Source organism: Perognathus longimembris, chromosome 3 (genome assembly GCF_023159225.1).
Source record: "Perognathus longimembris pacificus isolate PPM17 chromosome 3, ASM2315922v1, whole genome shotgun sequence".
Classification (NCBI taxonomy): domain Eukaryota; kingdom Metazoa; phylum Chordata; class Mammalia; order Rodentia; family Heteromyidae; genus Perognathus; species Perognathus longimembris.
Genome location: NC_063163.1, coordinates 89,196,560 through 89,224,012, shown reverse-complemented (window position 1 = coordinate 89,224,012; position 27,453 = coordinate 89,196,560). Strand labels below are relative to the sequence as shown.

The 27,453-nt window shown below is 52.3% G+C and overlaps 1 protein-coding gene across 1 annotated transcript in view; it reads right to left on the bottom strand.

The window, feature by feature from the left end:
• Positions 1-27,453, bottom strand: part of Tmem132c (transmembrane protein 132C) — a 175,670-nt gene that overhangs the window by 19,593 nt on the left and 128,624 nt on the right. Inside the window, exon 4 of the mRNA XM_048343136.1 lies at positions 3,382-3,565. Within this exon, the coding sequence (XP_048199093.1) occupies positions 3,382-3,565 (184 nt within the window). The remainder of the gene's footprint in view (positions 1-3,381; positions 3,566-27,453) is intronic.

The window sequence follows — 27,453 nt, the reverse complement described above, 5'->3', positions numbered from 1 at the left end:
ATAACCAATCACCAATATCATCAATGCCATCATCATCACTCACTGTCTCTTCTTCATCCTAATACCATGACTGGAGGTGTGGTAGTAGATCAGATAGACTCGGGCGTCAGAGAGATGTGAGTTCTGACCCCTATCTTCCCTTCCCAGGCTGGGTAGGCTGGTACACGAACTCTACCCACAGGCCTCCATGCCCTCGCTCATAAGGCACCAGCTCCAGGCCATGGGGGCAGGTGTGAAGAGGATTAAATGAACTGAACCCAAGCACAGGAAGCAGTTCACACCATGCCCACCCTTATAATGTTGACTCTTACCATTGTGGAGATGAGACTCAAGGGGATTTGGTCACTTTTGATTTCACAGAACTTCCAAACCTGGCAGCTCCAAGCCCCAGGCATTCTTGCTTGTTTCTGCAGTTACTCTTCATGGGCCGGGCTCCTGGGACTGCACAGACACACTCTCAATGGGGGTGAGAGGGAGGAGGCAGGGGAAGGGGTGACCACAATGTTTGGGGAATGTTCCCAAGAACATCCCTGCCATGTGGGGCAGGGGAAAGCATCTTATAAAGTGTACAGGGCAGAGCTCATGCCAGGGATGGGACTGTGACTTTGTAGTTCAGCCAGAACCAGGAAAGGCACCCAGTCTAGCTCTTCAACCTCTGTCCAGGGCTGAGGACAGAAGTCCCAAGTCCAGGTAGCCATGCAGAACTAGGAGCTTGCTTGGTTTTGAGAAAATGAAGGCATAGTGTTTCTCTGCAGGAAACTTACTTTATAAATACTCTCAATTGAAAACGCATCCACACTATGAGTGACTTTTTTATTCTGGCCCTGAAATGCCCAGTGCTCCTGCCTAGACACTGGTGGCTGCAAAAGGGCAGGGGCAGGGGAAGGCCCATATTCCCCCATGAACGTGGCCGTGGTTGGTGCTGGGAACTTGACCTTCGCCAACACTGGGAGCTGACTGGGGCACCCACAGCGAGGAGGCCTCATTGTACCTCTTGCCCCGAGGCAGGGACATGTGGTAGGAAGAGGGAGATAGAGGGATATCTTAGAAATGAGGCAGAAAATGATTTGGAAAGGGTCGTGGTGCAAAGTAGGATTAGGCTGTGTATAGCCTCTCGCTGGGCTTGGCTTTTGACATGGGTACAGGAGGGAGGACAGGGTAGGCAGACAGGGCCCGACCTTGGGGCCGTCCTGACTAGCCATCATGGCTCCAGGGGGGCATTCTCCCACCGAGTCCCTCACCTGTGCAGCGAGGGTCGTCCCCGCCACCCCATCTAGCCTGGGGGACGGCGTGGAGTGTCCGGCACATGGTACCCATTCTAAGACATAGGTGCTGCAGAGCACAGTAGCCCTCCCGACAACCCCAAGACAAGCACCAAAATCTCCAAGCAGAACCACTGGGATCCAGCAGTCCCACGCCTAGGCAGACGTCGCGTCAGCGGGAGGCAGACACATCTTGTCCAGGTTGCCTGGTCTGGGCAGAGAGTGGGGGCTCTGGTGTGCCTGAAGTTCTCTTCAGATTTATGGACGGAAGGGCATGTCACCAAGGGCTCTCACACCATCCCTGGTCATCCAGAGGGCTGGGTTCATGTGTAATGGTGACAGATTGACTCTTGGAAGGAACTTATTTGCACGTGCGTGTGTGTGCACGCACATGGAAGGAAAGGGAACACCTTTCAAAGGAATAAATGAGCGCGTGGATTCTGACCTTTATAAACTCCAGACAGAGGGAAAAATCTCGTTTCAACTAGCTGGCCTTATATTAATTTATAAAGCAAAATACCAAGATTAATTCTCATTCAAATGGGCACCCACCTAAGGTTCTCAAAAATGAAATTCCATTAGCAGCTCCCTTTCATTTTTTCTTTCAAGAATTCTTGGTATGTGAGGCCATGGCTGCCATGGTCTCTGCTCCAGGCACAGCGGGGGCTCGGTGCTCTCAGAAGCCGCCGTCTCTGCCCTACCGTTGCTGCGTGTAACACGGGGCCTTGGGAGCACTGTCCTCACACTAGCAGGCAAGTGTCTGAGGCGATGTGAGGCACATTGGGAAGTGAGGTTCACATCGGATCACAGCACGCGCTTTGAAATACTCATTCTGCGTATGGTGATCTCTGTCATTCTTGTGAGCGACCCGCACACCCTTCAGCTCCGCGGTAATTGTCAGGGAAGAGGAAGATAAACCCTGCCTTCCCAAAGCTCCTTCCGAGGGAAGGAGATGAGAGGGATGCCCTGAGTCCCAGGCTGCTCACTAACGAAGTCACTTCAGGCTCTGGCACACGCACAGCAGAAATCAAAGCCTTGGGTTTCGTGTTAACACCTGAATGTTAGGCAAAGGAATGCACAGTGGCTTGATGGAACCTGTTTCTCTGACAGAAGCAGGGAGGCTTGGAGAACTTTGCAGATAGGCTTAGAGCGGACTCCCCATCTCCCCTGCCCCCTCTCACCCCGACAGCATGTCCTCTCCTCCTCCTAGGCCTGCGGTTTGGACTGCTGTCAGATGCCTCAGGTGAGTGCAATTGTGCTTTGGTTTTAATTGTTAAGACTGATTAACATGCGCCGCACACAGCGGGCTGGGCAGTTCCTGATCTCTCTTCTCATTTGGAAAATGAATGTGCAGCGTACAAGTCTGTAAAACTAGTCCACACACATGCATCCTTCGTATCTTCCTACAAAATACCCCTGAGACAATGGCGCAAATGGATTATTAATTTATTCACAGATCGATGGTCTAACCTGCTTCAAATGATGGCGTAATTATGGGACTGCGGAATAGAGGCTGACAATTTTTAATGTTTGCCTTGGCACTGTAATCAAAGAACCCACAATAAGAACCATTTGTCTTCCTGCAGGCTGCATTAATTCAGGCAACAAGTATTGATGGACCACGTTCTATTTGGTGGGGACTGTGCACAGCGCTGGTGCTCAGAGGGTAGGAACAACAGCCTCCTGGGACTTCTGTTTGAATAGGGAAGACAGTGCACCGTTCATTCATTCATGCATTCATTCATGCATTCTCCAACACTACCTACTGAGTGCCAGACTTCGTTCCAGGTGCTAACAGAGTAATGCTGCCTTGGTGGAGCTGGTACGCAGTAGAATTCAGGTATGGAGTGCAAAGGTGAACACACAACTTTCTGTCACCATATGGCAGAAAAATCAAGCCAGAGGCAAAAAAAAAAAATGGGGGGCTAGAGGGGACTTCAAGAAAAAAGTAAGCAAATAGGAATTTGGCCATGCTATGAGGCTGAGCTAAAGACATGAGTTGTGCCAACATCCAGGCTGCGGGAAGACGGGGCCTGGGTAGCAAGGAATGGGACTGAGGGAGGATGAGGAGGCAGGGGTGTGGTGGGTGGGATGCCCAGCCGCCCGGGCCACACCTTACCATGGCGAGTGGGACGATGCCCTCCAGCTCCTTCTGGCTGACGAAGATCTCCGAGGCTGCGATGTCTGTGATCCCCCTCCGGGGGTATTCCACCTGCCAGGTGATGGGCTGTGTGCCCGAGAGGCTGCTGGCGCTGGCAACTTCAAAGTTCATCTGCACCACCTCACTGAAGGCACTGCTGCTTCTGGAAGCGGGGAGGAAATGGCCTTCAGTGCCCTGTCCAGAGCTCCCCCCCCCCCATTCTGGAAGGGGGGAGAAATGGCCATCGGTGCCCTGTCCAGAGCCCCTCCTCCCCCTTGTAATGACACTGGGAACTGGAAGACCAAGAAACCACATGTCCAGGCTTCATGGGTTCCTGGAACTTGAAACCACGTACAAGCTTGGGTGCAGAGCACTGGGGGAGAGCCTCACCCATGAGGTATGAATCTGGGCAAAAAAATTCTTCAGGGTGGACCAATGTTGATCAACCAACAGCCACTAACCAGTATACATGTTGATTAAGCTGGACCACTTGTGTTGGTAAGAGTCAGTGGCCAAGATCTGTGCCCGAGATCTGGGCACAGCTCCGGGCATGAAGAACCTACCCTGGGGGCCCAGGGGTGCATGCCTGCTGAGGGCACAGGAGAGAGGAAGAGGCTGTTTGGTGCCCATGGGTACCTGGGAATGTATGGCCATGAATAATAGGTCAGAGGAGGAAGACCCACCGGATGAAATCAATCCCTGCAAGCCTCAAGGTCACAATCTGTGGCCCAGGACAGGACCGATCTAGGAGTCAACCCAACCCTTATCTGTCTCTAAGGAACACAGGCACCATGGGGCCTCTAGAGGAAGCAAGCCCTGCCCAGGCCATGCTTTGTGGAGACTGGTGGAAAGCTATCTGGTGTTTCTGGTCCCAGCTCTGTTATGCCTAAGGGGAATTTCCACTTCATTTCTCGCACATCTGCCCAGTGAGCGCTGAAGAGTGAAAGATTGTCCCGGATGAGCTGGGAACTATAGTCATTCTCTAAGCTCACTGGATTTTATTATAGGAGAACTTTACACTTTCAGCCATAACCCAATGACACTACAGAGCATCTCTGTGTAAGGATGGGAGGCTGCATGGGGGCAGAGGGGCTATGTGAGATCAGAGGCTGTGTGGGGCTGAGGTTCTAAGATAGGAGGCCATGTTCAGTCAGAAGCTCCACAAACATCTTTAGTAGGACTGGATTCTGAGTTTGCATCCAGAGACTATAGGGGTGGCTGGCAGGGCCTGGGAGGAGATGTGCTCTTTAAGGTGGCCCAGGTCTCCCTTGGGAGTGATAAGACCCCATTACTCTCTGTGAGCCCAGATTCCTTCAATTCTGTGAGCAGAGCCGGCAGTCACACTGGATCCCTGGATACAGCTTGACATCATGCAGGGACCCAGGGAGTCCACCTGCAGGTCTGTCTGTGGCAGAGCCTCACCCGTCCCCGGGCTGACCAGTCTTTGCCATGCCTTTCCTTGTGCTGGCCAAGAGCCAGGCAGCAGCTCAGTGGGGACGGCGGAGTTGTTGCAGTAATAAGGAGAGGAATTTACACACTTAGGTGACTCGCTAAGATCAATACTGTGAATTTACTGCAGTCACTCTTGAAAGAAAAATTTCAAAACTGGCTTAAAAAAAAACCCAAACAAACCAAACCCTCTTACTCGAAAGCAAATAAATTCTCCCAATAGTCACAACAAACTTTGGATCACTGGGGACCCAATTTACCAAACCTCTTGACTATTGGACTCTCACTGGTGAGAAAATGGAGTCTAAAATGTGTTAAAACAAACAAACAAACAAAAGGCCCACGAAGGATGTTACTTCTCCACTATGGGGGGCAGCGAGGTATTTGGGCTTTAAAGCTATCAGCCACTGCAGGGCTCAGAAAGTGAAGGGCCGAGCTTTCTGGTAGGAGAGCTGTTCTGCAGCAGAGCGGTTTGCCCAAGGCTGGGTTTATTCACTCTGAGTCACATGCGTTTCCGCAGAAGGAGGGCCCAGCCTTCCTTCCATTCCCACTGCACAGGGAACCTGCTCTCTCCAGGAGCTCCCCACGGCCCTGACCTGTGCGTGTGAGCAACAGAAAACATGCCAGGCTCACTGCTAAAGGAAAGAAGGAAAGAAGATTGAACATATGCCTCGACATGACCAGAAATGATGGAGTAAAGGAAGGAAAAGAATAGGTGTGCACAAAGGGAGATTACAAAGCCAGAACCCACAACAAAACCAGGTCTAGAGATGACAGTCTCCGAGGCCAAAAACCCAAGTGACACTGCCCTAGATTGTCCCACGCGGTGTGCCCGGGAAAGACTTAGGGTTAGCTGAGATTATAGCCCATTGTCCAGCCTGCATGGCAGAGAGGCAGGGCTGGGCCTTTTGCAGAGGGGGTCCCCCTTTTCTCCTGTTCCCTGCACACAGCACACAGCACTCAGAAGCTGGGACAATAAAGGGCAAGCAATGAGCCAAGCATAGGAAAGCTGCTCTGTTTCTAAACAGTCCAAGTATGGACTTGAAAAAGCAAACCAACAACCTTTCGCTTCTCTCTTCCCATGTCCCTGATGCCTAAGGAAGCGGGTGGATAAAAGAAAGAGAGCCCTTTGCTGAACAAACACCATGGTGCAGGCAGGGGTCTACTTTTTTTTTTTTTTTTTTTTTAACAAAATCGCAACCCTCGTAAGTAACCTGGGCATCCCCACCCTACCAAGCAGGAGCAACCCCAGTCGTACATCACTGCCACACAGGAGAGTCGGAGGGAAACACCAGCATCTTAACCATCTTCTTTGCTACAACCTCGCCAGCTTGGAACCCAGCGGCTGGGTGGCAGGCCTTCTCTGTTTTGGGATCCCTGTCTCTGGAGAGACTCACTGGCTCTGAAAACAACGGCAGCAGCCCACTGGGAAGTTAAGTTTTGATTTGGGCATAAGTGAAAAAAAATAAGATCTGGGGAAAATACTCTGTAGACTCCTCCCTAAAGTAAATGAGGGTGGAAATGGCTGGAGAGAGGTAAGGGGCTAGAGCCTCGGAGGGCTGACCTGGTCTCCATGTTGGGGCCTCGTGTGGCTACTGCAAGTGACTTCTGTCCTCCTGGAGGTGGGCATCTCTATGGTGGACAGTTAACAATCTCAGATCCTACCCTTCCCTTCACAAAGGGGCTCTGCTGTACCTCCAGGCAAGAGGTGGGCCGTTCCTCCTTCCCTTTGATTCCCCACGGCCATGTGCTTGGCTTCTGCTTGTTGAGAAGTCATGGCATGTGCAGAAATGACACCGAGGAACTGCCACAGCCAGAGGGGTCTTAGGGCACCCGGGAGCTCTCCCAAGACCCCTGGGGTGCAACGCCGCAGAGAAGCAGGGTGGTGTGGGAAGAGCGGCCCTCCCGCACCAAGCTATCCTGTCAGACGATGTACCTCCAACCTAGGGACTGCTCCCCAGACCTCCTTCTCTATCACAGCCCGGGTCATTGTGCCTCAGGCCCCTGTACGCCTCAGGGCCCCTCCACGTCCCTGCTCTCAGGACGCCTGCACTCGATTCCCACCGTGGCTCACCCATCACAGTGCCCAGGCCGTTCCACTGCTCACTCATGTGCACCACGGACTCCTGTCACCAGGGCTCATGTGCTCATCAGACCACAGGGGGTAGCAGGCATTTACCGGCCCTGGCAGGTCATCTTCTGCCTCCTCTGTCTCCGGTGTGAGCGAAGCAGCGGTGTGTCCTCCCATCCCCTCCATGGGACACAGCACTCAATGCCCACGGGAGGCGTGCAGCAAATATTTGCCGAATGCATAATGAATGAGTGACCGCTCCAGGAGCCCAGCGTCTTGACATTCACTCCTCTCTTTCCTGCCACTAGTCAGGTGAATATTAATTCCTGCGCAGGAAGAAAGTGAGAATCTCTGCCTCACTGGAGAAGAGGGCATCCTTTGAAGCTATCAGCTTTTCCAGAAGGGTTGGATCGATTCCCACAGCAAGGGGAGACTCAGCGCCCACTGGAGAACTTCCAAGAAAGGAACTCACACTCGAGAGTCCGCTCTGAAAACTTTGCATTTCCCAAATATCGCAGAGGACAGATGCTGGAGCCGCTCCAAAGCTCGCTATTGAATTTTATGCCTGCTAAGCTCTACTAAATACATAATGAGGAGGCTGAATTAACTATGCAAAAGTGTAATTTACCGTTAATGTTTGTAATTGATGGGCTGTGGGTCTCGGTGGCGGTACCAACTGCTGAGACAAAAAGTTCCCAGAATGGACCCGGGGGAAAGTTTTGGGTTTAAGGCAGAAGGTCTACCCAGCATCCCACGCCATCCTCCATCCACTCATCGAGCACCTGTCTTCCTGGCACGAATTTGTGCCATGAACAGTGTGTGGAAGGGGTGCAGCATGATCTCTGTTGCTGTGTGGATGGGGGGAGGGCCACCCCCAAGGAATCCCAGACACCTGCAGTTCACTTCCTGTTTGCTGTGCTAAACACATGGCAAACAGGGAGACCTTCCCAGCCCAGACAGGCTGGCAAGCCTTTGGGCTCCATCTTTCCCTGACTCTCACTCTACAGTCCAGTGCAATGTCATATTCCACCTAGGCAGGGCTCCGCTGGGGCTGGGGCGACTGTCTAATTCTTGCCACTCCAGTACCTCTGCCTCTGAGGAGCTGGTATATGTGGAGTGCATGCAACACTCACCCTGGGAGATTTTGCACTAACGGTCTCTGTCTTCCGATTGAGGCCCTCGCCTTGGGCTGCGACAGAACAGCTCGGCCTCCAGTGCTCCCCAGAGATCATCTTCTCTCTTTCCCAGACCCAACCAGCTTGTGGTGATCTCTTGCGTCATTTTTCCCTTTTGGAAAAGGTTCTAAGGGTGCAGCCAGTGTTAGGAAGAACTAGAGTTTATGATTATTTTCTTGCTCTGGGCGGGAGGGTGTCAAATGCTTGGACCCCCAACTCTGCACACGATCCACTCCTGTGGTTCCACACCACCATGCTGCCAGGCAGATGTACCTGCTACACATCTTGTCTGTCTTCTTGGCTCTTTTCCTCCCTTCCCTCCCATGACGCCAGCTTTGAGATGAGAGATTTGGTCTCGGTTACCTTCATGTCCCCTGGGTGTGATGGGAGACCTAGGAGGTGGCCATCACATTTGTATTGGTTGGAAGAATGCACCTGCACTCGCAGTGGCCTCCAGCTTCGTCACCCTGGGGCTGCCCAGGGCATGCTCCAGTGCCATCTCCTGCACACATGCTGCTTCCTTCCCAGTGACATGCACCAGCCGTCCCCAGAGGGGGCAGCCTGCCCATGGAGCGGATCTTAGCTGAGGGAGGAGCAGACAGAGCGAACCTCACTTGCGGGTGCACCGGAGCACACAGTTGTAGGAACTCTTCCAGAACCCACCATCTGTCATTATGGCTTGACAGAAAGTCAAATTCTGCCAAGCCCCAACTCACACCTATAGACCCGAACATTAATCTCTAGGGACCCACCGGGAGGGGATGTAGAATCCTGGCTGGACTGTCCCCTGCCCGCTCAACCCAGGGTCCTAACTGCTTAGCACCTCCTGGATAGTAAAAGCCACATTTCAGTGCCTCGAAAGCATCCTCACAGAAAATAGAGGATCTGAAAAGAACCGCGGTGTGGAAGAAAAGGCACAACCTCCACCACCCAGGGCTTCTGTGACCGTACAGGGGACACAGCACTGAGTAACAGGGTAATGGCACCCCGCTTCAGTGGGAGGTCTCCAGGGCTGATGTGCCAGTCAGATGGGCTGTCCTGCCACAAGTGGCAGGCAGACTCTCCAATCCCGACTTGGTTCACCTCAGATCCCCATCAAAAGCAGCCAGCGTGGACAGCGCAGCCCTGGCCAGGGCTGGGAGGAGCTTGCAGCTCTGATGCAGTGGATGTTTGTCGTCCACATCCACCCATTTCCTAGTGCGGCGGCCTGGCAGCTTGTTTCTGCGAGATTGATCTTCTCCCCTGAACCGGAGCTGTGATAAAGGGCCAATTCTGGTGGTAAGCCAGCTTGAACGCCAGAGCAATTGAGTCCACCAACTGCTCTGCATGGCTGGTGAGGCAAGCCAGGGGAGAAGCCCTTCCCAGTTCTGGCCAACGAGCACTGCCAAGAAGGAAGCAAGGAAGGCACGACCAAGTATAGCCAGTGGGGTGGGCAATGCCCCACACCTCTGCACCACTCAGATCCCTGCTTACCCCAACCTTTCCTGCTGCCCTTAATGACCCTGCGACCTCTGCTTCCACTTCCTGCCTTTCTTTGCTGACCTCTGCTCCCAAAGTTGGTTTCTGTTGCCTTGTGATCTAACAACCCTGCCTGGCATACCTGTTTGGTCATGACTCTTCTTCCTCCTTTGACCTCAGTTTCCCTTTCTGTAAGAGGAGGATGTGTAATTTACAGCTCTGGGTGGCAGGATATTTATCCTCTCGTTCATTACAAACACACTGGGGACCCAGAACCTTGGTAAAACCAAGCCTCCAAAGGAACCCCTGCCTCGCTGGGTTACCTGGGAGCCACATGAAACCTGCCTACCTCTGCCCCAGCCCTTGTGTTCTAACTCCAAGGTGGCCCGTGCCAAAGGTGGGTGGACATCCTAACTGGCATCTCTCTCCTCCTCTGGAGTTGTCACCCGACACGGCAGGAGAACCAGATTTGGGGGGGCTTCAGGGAATGAAAAATCTAAACAAATGTGGGATCAAAACAATGCTCCCCATTTTGTCCAGGAATCATGCTTTCTTCCCAGTTCCTTGGCTCATCTAGCCCATAGGAAAAAAAGAACCCTGCCTGCCAGGAGCTCCTCCTGCCTCCCTCAGACCGCAGAGACAGAGGGCGGGAGCTGAGCCTTTCAAAGCTGAAGCACTAAAGCCGTAGCTGTTTAGCCCAGGCCATCCGAGGGGACCTCCAATTTAGAAAAAGCCATTCTAAGGTGTCTTGGAAACAGCCCGAATAGAGAGTAAAGAGGCTGGAATGAACCGCATCCTTTGAGAAATCAGCGTAAAGGCTGCAATTTCGTCTCCGAGTAAACTCTGTTTAGGGGGCTCCCTGGACTCCCAAGCTGAGGGGAATTGAATAATGCTGTGTTCACACTAGAAATGGAAAACATCATCTTGTTGAAAAATGGTTTCAATTCCGCAGCCCTCCTCGCGCTGAAGTGTTAGAAGGCCAGGGTGACCGCTGGTCCTCTTCTCCCCCCGCCACTTCCCCACAGCCTTGTCTAGGGGTGGGGTGGCAGTGCTGGGTGCCACGAGCAGAGCCAGGAGAGCCTCTAGCTACCTTCCTTTCAGAAAAAAATTGATTGTGAGTCTGTAACATGCAAGGTGGTTTGACAACTGAGACAGAATAGCAACAGAAGAGTGGTTTCTCAGACAGCGTTGATTCTAATCCCAGAGAGGGGACAACAGAGACCAAAGAAGAGAGGCTAGATGGGGACAGAAACTCTGTGGTGGTATAAGGCTCTTGGCATGGGGAGATCTGGCCAGTGTGTAGGCTCTGCCCTTCCGCCTGGCCTCCCCTGTGGTGGAGACCCTGCAGGGCCTGTGCAGGGTTGCACAGGCGGGGGGCAGAACCTTGGGGCTGGCCCAGCAGAGGGGTCTCCCATCCTGAGGCCACAGGAGCCTGTGATGAGGGGCTCTGGGTCCCACTCTGCCCAGTTGCATTGTTGTTTCTTGATTTCCCACACAAGGGCTCAGAATGAGGTTTATCATGCCATTCCTTCCTAACTCAGGAGAGGCAGAACACGGCACAGGGGCTCTGATGACCCCAGCCAGCATTCTTCATGGTCCTATGATTCTGTAGCCCAGCAGGAGAGAAATCAGCACTGGAGACAACTGGAAATTCACACGCACTGGTGGAGATTTACACGAACCGCTGTGCGCGCCTCCTGTCTTCAGAACTCCTCAGTGGGTTGGAAGTAGATGGTTAAGTGGGAATGGCAGTGCAGATCACTGTCTGTGGCGCAGGCTTACTGCACAGGGGCCCCCACAGGCCCCACACAGCCCTACGAGGGAGGAAGGGCCTGGCTTACACAGATCACACACTGCCTCAGAAACACAGGGCCCAAACCCAGATCTGCCCAACTTTAATTTCTGTGCACCTCTCTCTCTCTCTCTTTCTCTTCCCCCTCTCCCTCTCTCTCTCCCTCCCTACTTCCCCCCTTCCCCCTCGCCTCTCTCCCCCCTTTCTCTCACACACAGGCAAAAACCTAAGGTCTGCTATTCATTATATCTGTATGCCCAGATGTAAGGAAGGTGCAGCCATAAATCAGCTTAGGGATGAAGGCAAGGCAGGCAGGACCATGAACGCAGGGCCCTGGCTTCAGGGGGGTGAGGGAGCCTCTTTCCCACTTAGGACAGTGTGCATTGCATAGCTTTACCTAAGAGAGGCACCTGCCTACCTCTCAACCGGTCAAGGGTAGCTTCCTGCTTAACATGTGCCATGGTTTCTCCCCGGAACTGTTTTAAAAGATGGGAGGGGGATACAGTGGGTACAAAGGGAAGGTCTCACACCGTCGAGGAATAGTGAAGCATATGGCAGTTTGGTGGCTGTATTTGCTTATGTAACAGTGGAAAACTACAAGCCCAAGTTGCATTCCGCCCCGCAGCCAATAATCCTGTTAACCATAACAGAGCAGAATTTTAGTCTTGCAAAGTAGGTCACAGATTGCTAAATATACACTGCTAAGTATATCTTCCTAAGACATACTGTACATTTGTAAAGCAATACAGTAATATAAATACATACTATCATTTACATGTAAGCAGATAGCATATATTTGTTATATGTTGCCAAAGCAAGCCTATTTGGTTCTATTTAGCCCTTTTCCTGACATTAAAAAATGTGACACCTGCCTGCAGTCACAAACAAAATTCAAGCATCACACAAAAGTAATGGCGTACTACCTACTGAGTTCCCCAATGTTCAGCTCCCACTCCCAGCATTTAGCTTCCCCAATCCTCTCCCACAAGGCAGCTGCTCAGAGATTGGCTCCACAGGCACACACATAGTGTGCCATTATTTATTTTCAATCATGGCAAAATACACATGGCATAACAACACCCTGCTCCACCATTTGAAGGTGCTTGCAGCACTCGGTGCTGGGCAAGCATCACCCATATCAGTCCACACAGCTCTGAGCTGGCACAGCTGGCACCTGGCCCGCTTCCCTGGCCCCCCTGCCTGGGGCTCCACCAGGCTACTCCCCATGCTGCGAGGTAGACAGCTCTGGGGACTTCCTCGAGGTGGGATTCCTGTCCTGTTACTGTGGCTGGTTTCCTTCGCCAGGCAGAGGGTGGCTGAGGTTCACCCAGATTGTAGGATTTATCACCCTCCAATAGTAGCCTGCTGTGCTCAGTGCTCTGTGCTTGGCTTCCTTCCCTTCGCAGTATATCTTAAGAGAACTTTCTAGATCTTTCTAGAACTTTCTAGATCCCATCTCAAATGACGTTATAATATTCCACTTAATGGGAGTACCAGCACTTTCCTTGGCTCATTCTTCCCAGTTCCTGGTGGACAATGCCATTATATCTGCAAAGAAGCTGCAGGGTGCACTGGGTCACTTGATAGGAACTTCAAATCTCATCTCACCAAAACGCTGTCCTGAGAGTGGGTACAATGATAGCCTCAAGAGTCGGGGAGGAGCTCAAGAGTAGTAGAGTGCCTGCATGACATATGTCTTAGGCCCTGGGTTCGAACTTCAGCACTGCATGCAAACAAATGACTTCTTCCCAAATGACACTCTCAAAAGAGCAATGTGTTAGTACATACATTTCCCCTGAGGGAACACAAAGTTCAAAGACATGGCAGCGACTGACTGGAGTAGAATCACCTCATGGCCACTAGCCTGACGATTATAGGTGAGTTGTTCTTGCTTTTTGTTGGTTTGTTTTGGCTTGGGACTTGGAGATTTGGACCCCTGAGGTTGCTAGGCAGGTGCTTTGCTGCTGAACCGTGCCATTGGTGGGTTTGGGCTTCTTATTCAGAGATAGGGTCTTGCTCCCTGCTGGAGTGCACACCCGGACTGTGGTCCGCCTATTTTTAGGCTTTCTCTCATACCCAGGATGACAGGGCTGTGCTGCTACATTCAGCTTCTGGGGACATGGAGTCTTGTGGACTTAGCTACCTTGGCTGGCTTGGATTTTGATCCTGCTAATTTTCAGCTTTCTGCATAGCTGGGGTGACAGACATATGCCATTGTGCACAGATCTTGGGTAAGAGGGGGCCTTGTGTGTACATCTGGTGTTTGGCCTCAAATCACAGTCCTCCCAAGCCTCGGCCTCCCACATAGCTAGGGTTACAGGTGTGAGCCACTGGGGCTTGGACTGTTCTGGCCCTGGCTTTGTCTCACAGGAAGCAGCCTCTGGCCCTAAGGCCACCATGGGAGGCTGGGGAGGGGGAGTGTCAAATCTCACTGAGGAGCAGGGAGCAGTGGTGGCCTGGCCCTCTCTGTGCTGCTCTGCACTAGGCCTGCAGGCCTCCACCTCCCCTCCCCCCCCCCCACCTCGCACTGACCCAAAGGACTAACACTCGGAAAGCAGGAAAGAAGCCACTGAAATGAAACCCGGCCGGAGTCTACGTGATCAGTGTTGCCGTCTCAGACAGCTCAATAAGGCAGCAACAACCCCAGTTCTCTATAGTGTCCATAGTCAGGCAGAGAGGGAGAGGGGGCTGGAAACACGGTCCTGTGAAGGAATGCAGAGGGAAGATGACAAGTGTGAGAGCAAGGGGGTAGGGAGCAAGTCGGCCCCTCGGGACTGGGGAGAGAACAAAAGGGCTCCCAGGAGGAGCCTTAGTGATGCCAGCCTTGAATGATGTCACCATAGCCAAGCATAAAGCTCCCAGCAGCCCCTCATTCCTTCCATGGCGCAGTTAGCACTTGGGGGCTGTCTCTGACATCTTCCCCAACCCGACCAGCTGGACATCCACCGAGGCCTGAGTAATGGCAGAAGAATATCCAGCAGCCATACCCAGGAGATGCTCCCATTTGGAATTAAGAGCTGTGTCATGGCAGGGCCAGCGTCTATCGAACACTAAAGTGCTGGAGTGCCTAGCCAGCCACGTGCCTGCAGCTGTCTTCTTGCTTTCCCCCGGGGTGGAAGCAGTTATGTTGTCTAGTTATCTCTCCTAGAGTCCAGACTCCTGCAGAGCCATTCAGCAGAGGCCCCTGGGAGCCTGGTCCGTTCAGCTCTCTCTGCCAGCAAGCACTAGCGCATGGACTGGACAGGTGATGTTTTAATACGGTTCTTTCTGCGGAGGTGGTTGCTGTGGAGCAGCCTGCTGGGGCATTTCAGGGAGCTGCTGTGTGGGGGCTGGCCGTCTTCGGGAGGGATGGATTTGCAAGGGCGACCAACACGTAATGCAGACTTGGAGAGGAGCCCTTGCTGTGCTCGGCCCTCGGGAGAGATGGACACAGTGTCCATGCAGAAGGCAGCTTCCCACAGCCCGGCTTCGGAAGATCCGCCCCATTTTGCATCTGGGGAGCTATTGGTCCTCAGAGCTCAGCTAAAACTTCTCCTTATTGTGTGGAGTCTTTCTTGCTTGCTGTGTGTGGCGCTTCCTCTCCCAGGTATTCTGCACTGGGGAGGCCTCACCCCCGCCTCCCAAGTTTTGTTCTCTAGTTGCATTGTTGGTCACTTTATTTTCTAAGATGGTTGTCCATGCCAGCACAGAGAGGCCTACGTTCATACAAACCCCACCAACGTCTATAGATTGAATTTTATGCTAAAAAATGACATACTTAAGAGACTAAGAGCCAAGATGTTGGCAATCCATAGGCACATGAATTTAACCAGCAGGTTTCCCTGCTGGGGAGCTACCGGCTGTTTTCTCATGCCTTTCTCTTACTCATGCAGTGAGTGAAGTCCAAGTGACCTCCTGGGCCCTCTGGAGTGACTACCAAGACATGAAATTTTTGTATCCAAAGCAGAGTGATTACAAATTGAAGAGAAGATTCCAACTTGCTCTGTACAATGTGGTTTCCACTTTACAACCTCACACATCTCGGTACACGAGATTATTAGACGCTTGAGCCAGCACCAGGTCCATAATCACCGAATCCTGTGTGAGTGTGTGTGTGTGTGTGTGTGTGTGTGTGTGTGTGACAGTCCTAGAGCCTGAACTCAGGGTCTGGACGCTGTCCTTGAGCTGTTTTGTTTAAGACTAGCACTCTACCATTTAGAGCTACAGTGCCACTTATGACTTCTTTGCAAGTGAATGGGAAATAGGAGCCTGGTGAGCTGGCTGCAGACTGAGGTACTCAGAGCTCAGCCTCCTGAGCAGCTGGGAGTGAGCCACTGATACCCGGCTTGGAATCTGTTTTTGTTTTTATTGTGTGCCTCCTCAGTTCCCATTAAACAACAGTATCATTTTTGCTGGTTTGCGAGCAACTTTTATTTCCTTTTGTAGGGAAAGGCCTGTTTGTATTGCTCGCTAAATTTCCATGGGGCTGTTTATCACTGTCTTTATTCTCCAGACTTATCTGTTGAACGAGTTGCAAATATTGCCACTCTCATCTGGAGTGTTTTTCTCCCCAGCAAGGGTGTGTGGTTGTTGAGGCCTGAGAGGGTGCTGTGATTCCGGCCCCTCTCTAGCTAGCTTCCCGCCGGTCAGGGAGTCAGACACAGCGTGTGGAGCTGGCCAGTGGTGTCCTGCGACCCTTCTTCATATTCAGTCCTCCACCTGAGCTTTGCTAAACGGCACAGAACCATTAGCGGCACATCATGCCCAATCCACCTCTCCAGAGAATGAGAACCAAACATCTGCTTTCTCCATTTCCTCATAACTTCGCTCCATTATGGCTGGGCACCAGGACCCCCTGAACCAGGCCCCTCGAGCTTATGCTGTAAAAGAGAAGATGAGAAGTCAGGAAAATCAGCATCAGCTGCCTGGCTCTGAAATCCATCCCAGCTGCATCTCACGTGTGTCTCACATCCTGGATGGCTGAGATCTGCAGAAAACTTTGCATTTTAAAGACTGGGGAAGAGGTTCCCACTCCCGGGGCCTGGGATTTTTGTCACCATTGTGATGAAAATCAGTCCTCTTCGAAGGAAAGTCAAAGTGAACGCTGAAATACTGTGGAAGTCTTTTTGCAAAGCAGGAGGGAAATGTTTCCCCTTATACCGTGGAAGGGAGAGAGGGTGGAGAGGGCCTGGCCTCCCCCCCCAACCCCCAGGTTGTGCATTTGCCCAGGGGCTGGCTGTGCTTGGGAGCGCAGTGAGATCTGCAAATTAAAACTGTCTTCTGTTGTACTTAGAAAGGGAAGAGGAGGGAAGGAAGGAAGGAAGGGAGGGAGGGAGGGAGGGAGGAAGGGAGGGAGGGAGGGTGAGGGAGGGAGGAAGAAAAGTTTAAAGGATTCCTGGGATGTAACCCCAGCAGCACTGTGGTGGAATCTCACAGGAAGGTGCCGGCCAGCACATGTCCACAGTGATCCTGTGTTACCATTTTATATCTGCCCCCCCCCCCATCCAGCCCCAAGCTTCACCCCCCCGACCCCGCGTTCTCTAGCGCTCTCCAATCTTCCTGGGACCCCATCCTCTTTTTCTTCTCCACAGCACCCTCAGCATCTGACATGGGGGAGGGGAGGGCTGTCTTGCCCCTGGTCCATACTCCTGGCTGAGGAAACAGGTTGGGGAGGGTGTAAGGCAGAGGCCCTGAGTGCTGCGGAAGGCCCCACGCCCCAGGGGCACCAGACAGCCCCATCCCAGGGGCCCCTGCCCAGGTGCATCAACAGCACTGAAGATGAACTCTGCAGACAGATGCCAGCTGGGGTGGGCGGGTTCTGTGCCGGGCAGCAGCACCCACAGGGAAAAAGCACTGTCAGCCACGGCCACACTCGGTCTCCATGCTAGCCAAGCAGGGTCCCACGAAGACACCCCTACCCTTTGCAAGAGAATCTAGACATTCAGGGTTTGAGCGAGAGCATGTTGATTTTAGGATGTTTTCCTGTGGATCGACAGCCTGGTGTGTGTGGCCCTCACCACAATGCAGTGGCGGGAGAGCCCCCGTGCCCACGCTGTTTATTTATTTCTCCCGTTTATGCTCCATACTTACACGTGTGGCTTTTATATATGTGTGCTTTCTACCTGTGCAGCAGCAACCACTCCTGGGGCGATTGGAATTCCTCAGACGGAGGAACACAGGCTCAGGGAAATTCGGTCTTCTTGCTCAAGTGCTCAGGTCAGGGCCTGTGGGAGGGTCAGCGCCTCCTCTCTGAGTGGGAACCTGGTCTTCTGTTGCTCCGGCCTGCTCTTCCATTCCATTTCAGCTGCCAGTCTGGTCTAGAGCAGCTTAGCCCTATGGGATGGTGACTTGGCCTGACCCCCAGTCCCTGTGCAGGTCCCAGAACCTCCTGCTTCCTGTGGTTGGCAGCACTGTTAGCTTTCCAGCCCTACTATTCCACCACAGGGCCTTTGGGATTTGGGTTTGTTTGTTGCTACACAAGCAGCACATGGGTAATTCCCGAAAAACAGAAGTGACTTTTGTTCGGAGTCATGTTTTCATGATTTTCCCCTATAATTGTAACTATTTTTCTATAACCTGTTTTAATTTCCTCCTCCTCCTCCTCCTCTTCCTCCTCCTCCTCCTCTTCCTCCTCCTCCTCCTCTTCTTGAAAACAACTTAAAATGCCCAGCCTGGGGTGACTTGGTATAAGGGAAGGCATGTAGCAGTGAAATCCTTTGTAATGCATAGTGAGGAAAGAGGCAGGTGTGGCAGGTCCAGCTGTATCTGAGAGGATAAAAAAGAGCTTTTCTGGTGGTGGTGTGAACAAAAACAGTAAAGATGGGAGCAGAATTCAAGGGGGCTCCAACCTGCAGTGGGGGGGGGGCAGTTAAGAAGGAGGAGACCGGGCTGGGGATATAGCCCAGTGGCAAGAGTGCCTGCCTCGGATACACGAGTCCCTAGGTTCGATTCCCCAGAACCACATATACAGAAAATGGCCAGAAGCGGCGCTGTGGCTCAAGAGGCAGAGTGCTAGCCTTGAGTGGGAAGAAGCCAGGGACAGTGCTCAGGCCCTGAGTCCAAGGCCCAGGACTGGCCAAAAAAAAAAAAAAAAGAAGGAGGAGACCCGGGTCACACTGCAGCCCCTGCAGCAGGCCTTGGGCACAGGGCAGGGCCCCGCAGAGGACCACTCTCCACAGCCAGGGCGTCCACTGAACAGCACAAAAGCCTGTCACCCAAGGGGTGAGGAGGGGAGTGCAGCCTGCCTCACCTCAGGCCTCATCTACTTTCCGATTTCAGAAGCACGGGTCTGTTTGTGAATAAGAGGCTGGGGATGGAGGCTCTCTGTGGGGGGGGGGGGTGGGCATTCAAAGAAAGGGGAGAGAAGTGGGCCCCCCAGGCCGGGAGTTTGTGTTTATTGTTAGGTTCGTCTTCCATTTGTGGGGAAGGATGCCAGCTGTCTGGGTCCTGGTATGACCACGTGAGGTGGGGTTTCCTCCTGCACGTGTTCAAGCTGGGGGGGGGGGCAGGTGCACAGCCCTGGCTGAGGAGGTGGGGACAAGGAAGGCCTGAGGCCCTGGGCTGGGTTGGGAGCTGGGGTAGCTGCCCTTCAAGACACATGTGGGAGGGCTGTGATTTCAGCTTTCTGGGAGGCTCAGGCTGGCAAATGACTGGCTAAGGACACGAGAAGAAATGAAAGGCTGCACATCCCATGCCTCCCGGGGGACTAGTGGCTGTACTTCTGTGTGTGACACCAAGATGGAATTGGAAAACGTTGAAAGATCACTACCGATTCAGGAGGGCGAGGGCAGGGTGGGGCTGTGGTTAGTGAGAGCCCAGGGCACCAGGGGTGGGGTGGGGCACCATTCTGCCCTTTCGGGGGCCACAGGGACCACACACACCCCAGGCCTGAGCTCGGCATGCTGGGCTACAGCAAGGCTAGAGATGTCAGGGACTCATCGGGCTGGCTCCAGGGAAGCATGGAGTGAAAATGCCACGGGTGTGGGTGGAAAGGGTGCAGCTCCTGGGTGCGGCCCCCCTGCAGGGCCCCGGCCACCACGTTCAGGCATAAAGGTGGTGCATCACCCACTTGTGATCTGTCCCCTCGTCCCCTCCACTGTGATGAGCATGGGGTGAAACTGTGAAGCGGAGGCCCAGGGTCCACACTCCCGATCCCCCACCACCCAGGGCATTATACAGCCACGAACAAAATCCCAAACACATGGCCACGTGGAGTCAAAGAAACCCATCACACAGAGCCACGTGGCTCATGATTCTATTTCTGGGACATTTTCAGAACAGTCAGAAAATAGACTTCGTCTGGGTGGCTTGCCTCTGTCATCCCAGCTGGAGGAAAAGCAAAACTGGGAGAACTGCAGTTCCCTGAGCTCAAACCCCAGGACCACCAGGAAACAAAAGGAGAAAAGAGCAATAGGGATCTGGGGGAAGGGAGAAGAAGAGAAATGAGTGCTAACGAGAAAGGAGTTTCCTTCTGGGGCAATGAGCGTGTCCTAGAGCTAGACTGCTGTGATAGCTGCACAACTCAGTAAATGCCATAAAGACCACTGCACTGGACAGGTTACAAAGGAGGATTTTAGGATATATGAGTTATATTTGAATAAAGTCTGAGGAGTAAACGGCAAGAGAGTGGTAATTTTGTGTGTTTGTGTGTGTGTGTGTGTGTGTGTGTGTGTCTGTCCCAGGGCTGGGCAGTGTCACAGCCCTGGCTCATTCAGGGTCCCTACTGGGCCACGAGGCTGGGGCCCGCATGGGCTCCTGTCCTGAGCTTGTCTGGAACTGGCTCTAAGTCGCTGCGACGCCGACTCCCATCAGGGCCTCTCTAGGCAGAGTTGTCATGCTCTTCATGCATGGCCCGGGGCTCCCGGGATGGGGAGCTGTCTAGGGACCCTCTTCTCCTTCCTTCTCACTCACACGTGGCCGGCTGCAAGCAGCGCTGTGCCTGTGTGTGAACCCCTGGGGAGAGCCTCACAGGTCCCGTCTTACGGGTCACATATGCCGATGCTATGGCTGTTACAAAAACAGAGCCCAGCAAGAGACACCCGCTGTCTAATACAAGCCACATGCTCCCTACTGGACGTTCTTCTGGAGCATAAATAGAGCCAATGCAGGTGTAGCCATCACCTTGTGAGAGCGAGTGGGCGCTGCCCACCAAAGGCGACAGGGCAGGAAGGACGAGGAGTGTGGGTGCCACCAAACCAACCCAGCTCTGACCGTGCGTGGACTCTGATCTTCATGTTGTGTCAAGGTGGGGGGAACCTCACAAAGGATTTATTAGGCCACTGTCATCTGCTTTCTACTCAGGGCATCAGCAAGAACATCTATTAGGGTAATGAACATTTGTTTGGGAAAAAAAAAAAAAAAAAAGGAAGCAGCAGCAGCAGAAAAAAAAAATCCCAAGAAAATTCTGGAAGGAATTTTCTAACCGCAGCCCTATTCATCAGAGCTGCGTTTCCCTGACGTGCATGTCACAACAAGATATGTGAAGGCACTCAAGTGTTGTTAATTATTTGGAGAGGAAATTGACAACACAACGTGTGTCCCGCATGGCTGTGTCCCAGCTCCACATCAGAGCGGCCCGCCGCCGCCTCCCCTCCCCGCGCTCTGCGTGCTGGGAGGGCCCAGCCTGGCTTTGCTCTTTCTTCTTGTTGCTTTTCTATTTCTTTGGTGCCAGGGCGCTTTCTAATGAGAACATCTGAACTGCTATCCTCTCCTCTCTGGCCGATGGTGTGCTTCTAAAATACTTTCACGCCCAGTATGCTCTCCCTCTCTCCTTTCACTTCTGGTTACAAATCTTTCAGAATTAAAAAGACCCATCATGGATCAAAGAAAGTTCATTGCCAAACAACAACAAGGGCATTGGGCCAGGAGGGCCGAAACCACTTCCAGGCATGCGATTTTATTTTAACTTCTTTTCTCCCAGCCCCGTCTTTTATGATTTTTGGCAAAAGATGGCGTGCAGGCCAGGCGTGCAGGTTCTGGGCAGGACAGCTGTATAAGCAAGACCCCTTTAACTGGGGACAATGAAAAGTCACTCCGTGCCTCCTTGGAAGTAAGTGTTCCCAGAAACAATGGAACCAGCAAACATTATAACCCTCTGTAGATGGTTTCTGGCTGTCTGGATTTACCAAATTGCCTGTCAAGTTTTATGGCTCCCACCACAAGTAGTGCCTAGTGCCAGCTCTGTCTTCACGTTGTCGGCCTGGCTAATAATAATAATTTTTTAAAAAGCTGACGGTGGAAACGGAGAAGGTGAATTGTGCTTTCTTTTCTCCCCTCTAGCCTTGCTCCTTCTGCTCCTCACTGCTGTCCCTGTGGATGGCCAAAGACCTTTCCCCACAGGTGTGCACTAGGGCTCCAACAATTCAGAGGCAGAGAACACAGGTGGACAAAAGACAAAGGGGATCGGGTCCTGGGACCTCCAGAGGCTCCTTGTGCTGATAAAGTCACCGGTAAAGATTTTATGGTCCTTACACTTAGAGGAATGAATCTTACCTCCTCAGCATAGTAAGGCTGCGCTGACATCCAGCTGGGCCACCAGCTCCTCCTTCCCTTAGGTGTCACACAGCAAAGCCAAGAGGACCTGGCCAGTGGCTCCAACTAAACCAAGCCCTCCCCTCCCAGCCCCGCAGCGATGCCCCTGTCTTCCCTGGAAGTCTTATGCCTCTACTTTGTCTCTCCTCTGTCCTCTCCAGGCCTCAGGAGAAGGGTCTTGGGGTTCATACACATGGGCTCGGGAAGGCAAGGCAAAGCGAAGCATCAGACCAAATGCTTGTCTGGTGAACATCTGAAACCTGTGATGTCACAAAGCAGCCCCTGGTAGTGGTGCCTGTGGTTTCATTTTGACTCTGTGTTTTCCTGGCGGATTGCCTCAGTTCCCCTGACAGGCACTGTGAATCTTACGTTGAGAAGGTCTGGTGACCGATGGGCGAGGGAAACAAACTGCACTCCACGTTCCGCGAACCGGGTTTTGCCTACCCCTCCTTCCCATTCCAGTGCTCCCTGCCTGTATCCCAATGAGCCAAGAGCTCAGACTCTGAGTGGGGCCACCTGGGCTGAGTGTACAGCATTCAGGCTCTGTCTCCATCTGTAAACCAGAGGTAATAACATTCCTTATCTGGCATGGGTTCGAGATCAGACAATCTGTTTCTTCATACTTAGTGTCTGGTGCTTTGCAGGCACAGGGTACACATTCACTACCATGTGTGTGTAAAATTAGGGCTACTTTGGTGCAATTTTATCCAGAGATGGTGTGCAGACCAGAACAGCACCCCCTGAGAGTCCCTGGGTACGCCAGTGCTGGAGGGACATGGCCATTCCCTGTCCTACTAGAGGCCATGAAATTGGTGTTGATGAGGCTGCCCTGCTGTCATGTGACACAGAAGAAGTGATGAGCCAGGGAGTGCTTGATGAGGGAAGTCATCATGATACACTTCCATCTTGTGCGTGGAAGTCACTGGTGCTAGCTTTCTAGGGCTCTTTCTCTTGCAGCAAAACCCCTTTTTGGTTTTCAAGGAACATTCCCTGAAGGAGACATCACAGATCTGACTCATGGACGCAGACACTGGGCGTCCGGTGGGGTGTGCAAGAGGCCATGGCTGAGGGCTGCCTCCTTGTTCTCATCTCTCACAAGGAGTGCAGACAGGTTCCTCGCTCAAGGGAATGGTGGCCTTAGATGCACATACACCTGCAGAGCTGGACAGCTCTCCTGTCTCCTCCCGGCCTTTGCTTTGGAAATCTGTTCTCTTCCCTGTGCAGCTGGACCTTCCTGCTCCTATGTGAACAAACAGGCTTCTTGCTGGCCTGGCCTCCATGGACTGTCCAGCCTCCTGGTGGGTACTTGGGAACCTTCTACCATGAAGAAATCAGTTTGGGTTTTCCTTCAACCCTGATGTTTCTCAGATTCCTAATGGCAGCAGACATGCCTAGCTGTTCCCTCGTTCTGCTGTGTCCTCAGCGCTTTGCACATGATGATCTAGGCTCCACATGCCTGCCCCAATCTCCTTTACAGGTATGTGTGGCTGGGAATCTGTACACACTCTGCCTGGGAGAAGTGACGTGCAATTTAAAAGGAAGCAGGAGGTCCCTGCGTCCCCACCAGCCCTCCCACAGGCTGGAGTTCTTGGCGGTGTGCGCCATTTTGGATTGTGTTGAGGCAGGTTGGGATTTGGGGGGCTGTGGAGCTGGAAGAGTCTTGAGGACACAGTGCTGCCTGGGTGCAGCAGAGATACACTGCGACAGCAGAAATCAGACCAGAGAGAAGGTGACTTCTGTCCTGCAGGATGAGTGGCTGCCCCAGAACGAATCTGTCCCAGGGGCCGACCTTCCATCATCGCAGGCATCGATGTACAAGTGGCCTGCCTGTGCTGGGCGTGGGGAACCTCCCCAGGGAAGGACCGGCCGTGGAAGGATTAAGGTGGCTTGTTTTTATCCTTAACTTAAGCCTCGGTGCTTCTTCCCAAGGTGGGCCATTAACAGCATGATGGATGAGGTGTCTCTGCCATTTAGCTGGCCTAGTTTACACACTGTCGGTGAGAAAATGCTGTGCTTGAGAGGGAACAAGTGCTGAATAGTAAGGACCACTTATGAAGAATTAATGCAACACTGGAAACAGAAAGGAAGAAGTTATGCAGGGGCCTGGGAAAGGCATTTAGGACAGTGTGCAGAGCAGCCTGTCATTCTGTCTTTGAAGAGAGTGTGAGGTCTGGAGGACTTATATAAGGTCCTCCTTATATAGGTGAAGAGACTATCTTTTTACACACCTCTTTAATGTGTTTTTTTTTTTTTTTTGGCCAGTCCTGGGCTTTGGACTCAGGGCCTGAGCACTGTCCCTGGCTTGTTTTTGCTCAAGGCTAGCACTCTGCCACTTGAGCCACAGCACCACTTCTGGCCATTTTCTGTATATGTGGTGCTGGGGAATTGAACCTAGAACCTCCTGTATATGAGGCGAGCACTCTTGCCACTAGGCCATATCTCCAGCCCTTAATTTTTCTTATGAGTGTTGTCATGCTTTATTTCTGAACAATACCCTAAGCTTTCTGCCACCTCAGGGAGTTGGGGTTCCCAGATGTGGGGGGACTGTGGTTTGGGGGGAAGGGAGCGGTGGGAATGTGTGCTTGTGCTTGGTTCTTACTTTGGCTTTTGCAATCCAGTGGATAGTTACGATTAACCATTACAGGGTCTCGCGTTCAATGACATGAGATCCACGATCAGGAATCACAGCAGTCACTGTGGGAATCAGGGGAGAGGTGCCCCAGGAACCTGGGAAAGGCACCCTGGGAATCTGGCAGACCCTCGGGTCTAGGACTCGCTGTCAGCCACTGGAAGTCCTGAAAATTCTCATGGCAAGGGACTCCTCCAGGGGACTCAGTAGCCAAATTAGTTCTGAGCAAACATCGTATGAGTCTGAGCTGGAGGCACAGATTAGTGGTAGAGTGCCAGGCCCTGAGTACAAATCACAGTACACACACACACACACACACACACACACACACACACACACAGTGCCTGGGGGCCACTGAGCTCACTAGAGATGAGAGGGCAAGGGTGGCTGTGGTGTGTGCTGTTGCAGGCTCTGTGTCAGGTGACACACTGGGGTAAAAAATAAATGTTACAAATGCCCCTGCTGCTCTCATCAGGCAGCCCTCTCCTATAACAGACAGATCGCACAAGTGTGGCGCATTATTTGGACAAGGTTGTTCACGTCAGTACTTTCAGGCAGAGGACTGGGAATACCTGAAAACCTAGTTAGTGGGGGGAGCTTACATTAGACATACTGTGCTGTAGGCCACTATGTGCACATGTCTGAAAATTAAGAGGAGAACCTTATAGACAGATAGGGGGAACTGCAGGATATACTGATGAGTGAGCAAAAAATAATCAACGTTGTTTGGCATAGAAGAAGCACGTGTGTGTGTATGTGTGTGCACGCACGTGCGAACGTACATACGCGCACACACACATTTGTATATGCCTAAAGTAACTTTGGAAACAATATGCTGCCAATACCAGTGATCTTCAAGCAGGAGTGGCTGATACACAGGAATAAATGTTTGTGTTTCTAGACTTTTTGTATTGGGAAACCATATGCATTCATTATCTACAAAGCCTCCAAATAAGTTAAATAATAATAAAAAGCTGAAGGGGCTGAGAACTGGTGGCCTACTCATATTATCCTTGCTACTCAGGAGCCTTAGATCTGGAGAGCTGTAGTCTGAAGCCAGTCCTGACAGACAAGTTCGAGAGACTCCAGGTTGGAGTGTGGCTCAGTTGGTAGAGCATTATCCATGAGCAAGCAGGCCGAGTGAGTATGAGACCCCAAGTTAAAATCCAGTAGTGCCCCAAGCAAAACAAAACAAAACAGTCATAGGGGGGAAAGCATTTCCTAGTCAACTAACAAAATGCGGCAAGCTGCAGGCCTCTGGTGTTGACTTTATAGTCACCTGAAAACAGGTCAGATTGAGATTCACTGTGCGCATTGAGACTTTACCATGATGTCTCCCCAGGTGCCACACCCTGAGCTGCGTCCAGCCCCATGTGAGAAGGTCTTGGGGCCATTCGGGCACCAGATCCAGGTCTGGGACAGCAGATCCCCTCAGATCCAGGTCTGAGACAGCAGATCCCCTCAGATCTTAGGTTTGAGACAGCAGATCCCCTCAGATCCAGGTCTGAGACGCCAGATCCCACTGCCCCAGACCCAGACCTGAGAGCAGATCCCCTCAGATCCATGTCTGAGACTTTGGATCCTCCAGATCCATGTCTGAGACACCAGATGCTACCTTTTGGTCTTAGGGCCTCTTGTTCCTCCTCAACAACACCCATCCTCCCCAGGGGCCTCCAGCAGATTCCGCTGGAAGATTTTATGTTGGGGACAGCTGTGGTCTCTTAAAGGCACAGCTGTCCCCAACATCTGCTCCATTTTTTGTTGTTGTTGTTTAATTTTAGCCTCCACAAATGGCAGGAAGTCAACTACCTCATCTACCTTGGGCTTCGATCTTTGCCCCCAAACCTCCATGGGGTCCAGAAAATTGCAGGCCTGGCACAGGGTTATAGTAAAATTGTGGAGAGCCAGGTTACCTGCCTCTCAATAAGTATCCTGCCTGTAATGGACTCGTGGTGGGGACACATGAACGCCTTTCTTTCAGAACCCAGACTGGAAGCTTCCCAACGTGTGCTTGTTTGCTCTTTCCATAAATGTTGTGCGGAGAGGAAGTGGTCTGGGCAATTTCTTTGGGGGAAAAGCTGATGCTCTTAGTATATCATCCTCTTAAGCGCATCTGAGGCTGTTTGCACTGAGCAGCTATAAGCACCCGTCATATTCCAGAATTCTCCAAAAACAGAGAGTTGAGCACAGTTATAAGGAATGCAACCAGGACTGCTTACACAAATACAAACGGGCATTTTACTTACCACTCCCCACTTTTGCTTTCTGAATGCCTTTCTCCCTTTATTATCTGCCTTGTTTACATCTCCCTGGTGTGCTCAGCCTCCCCGAAGCTTGGTGGCCTTGAGTTAGGGGACTGGGGGTGGTAGCTGCTCTGGGGGTGGGCAGGGGTGGGGGGGTGGAGGATGGGTGGGGAGCTATGTGGTATGAAGATGCCTGGGTGGTGCCCATGTCAATGCCCTGCCTCAGGGTAGGCAGGCATGGAGGCACACCAGGCCACACCCCAGGACTGGCGAGGACTGGCACCGTCAGGGCTGTGGTGGGCCGTGCCTGAGCGCCAGGCTTCAGAGAGCACCTGCAGTATCTTCTGGAAAAGACTGTGCCTTGGCACACCTGGTCTGATGAGGAGGGGTCCTGTGGTGGAAGCCAGGGCCACGCAGTCTTCACGGGGCCAGCCTTGTCTATAAGCCCATGGCCAGGAAGCACCGGCCAGCCTCTGTCCAGGACCACAAACCTGGCAGGTCCCGACAGCCGGCCTCTGAAAGCAAATGGGCTTTATTTTGGCAGAAATTGGCTGCTTGTGCTCAAGATTGGCTTTTTGCGGAGCAATTCTCCCTGACAATAATCCTTTTGTTTGACCTGTGTGGCAATTTTAAAAAAATCTAAACAACTGTTTATTGGCAAATTTCACATGGCCATGTGGATTTTCAGACGCTCTTAAAAAATAATCGTCCAAAGAGCAAGCAGC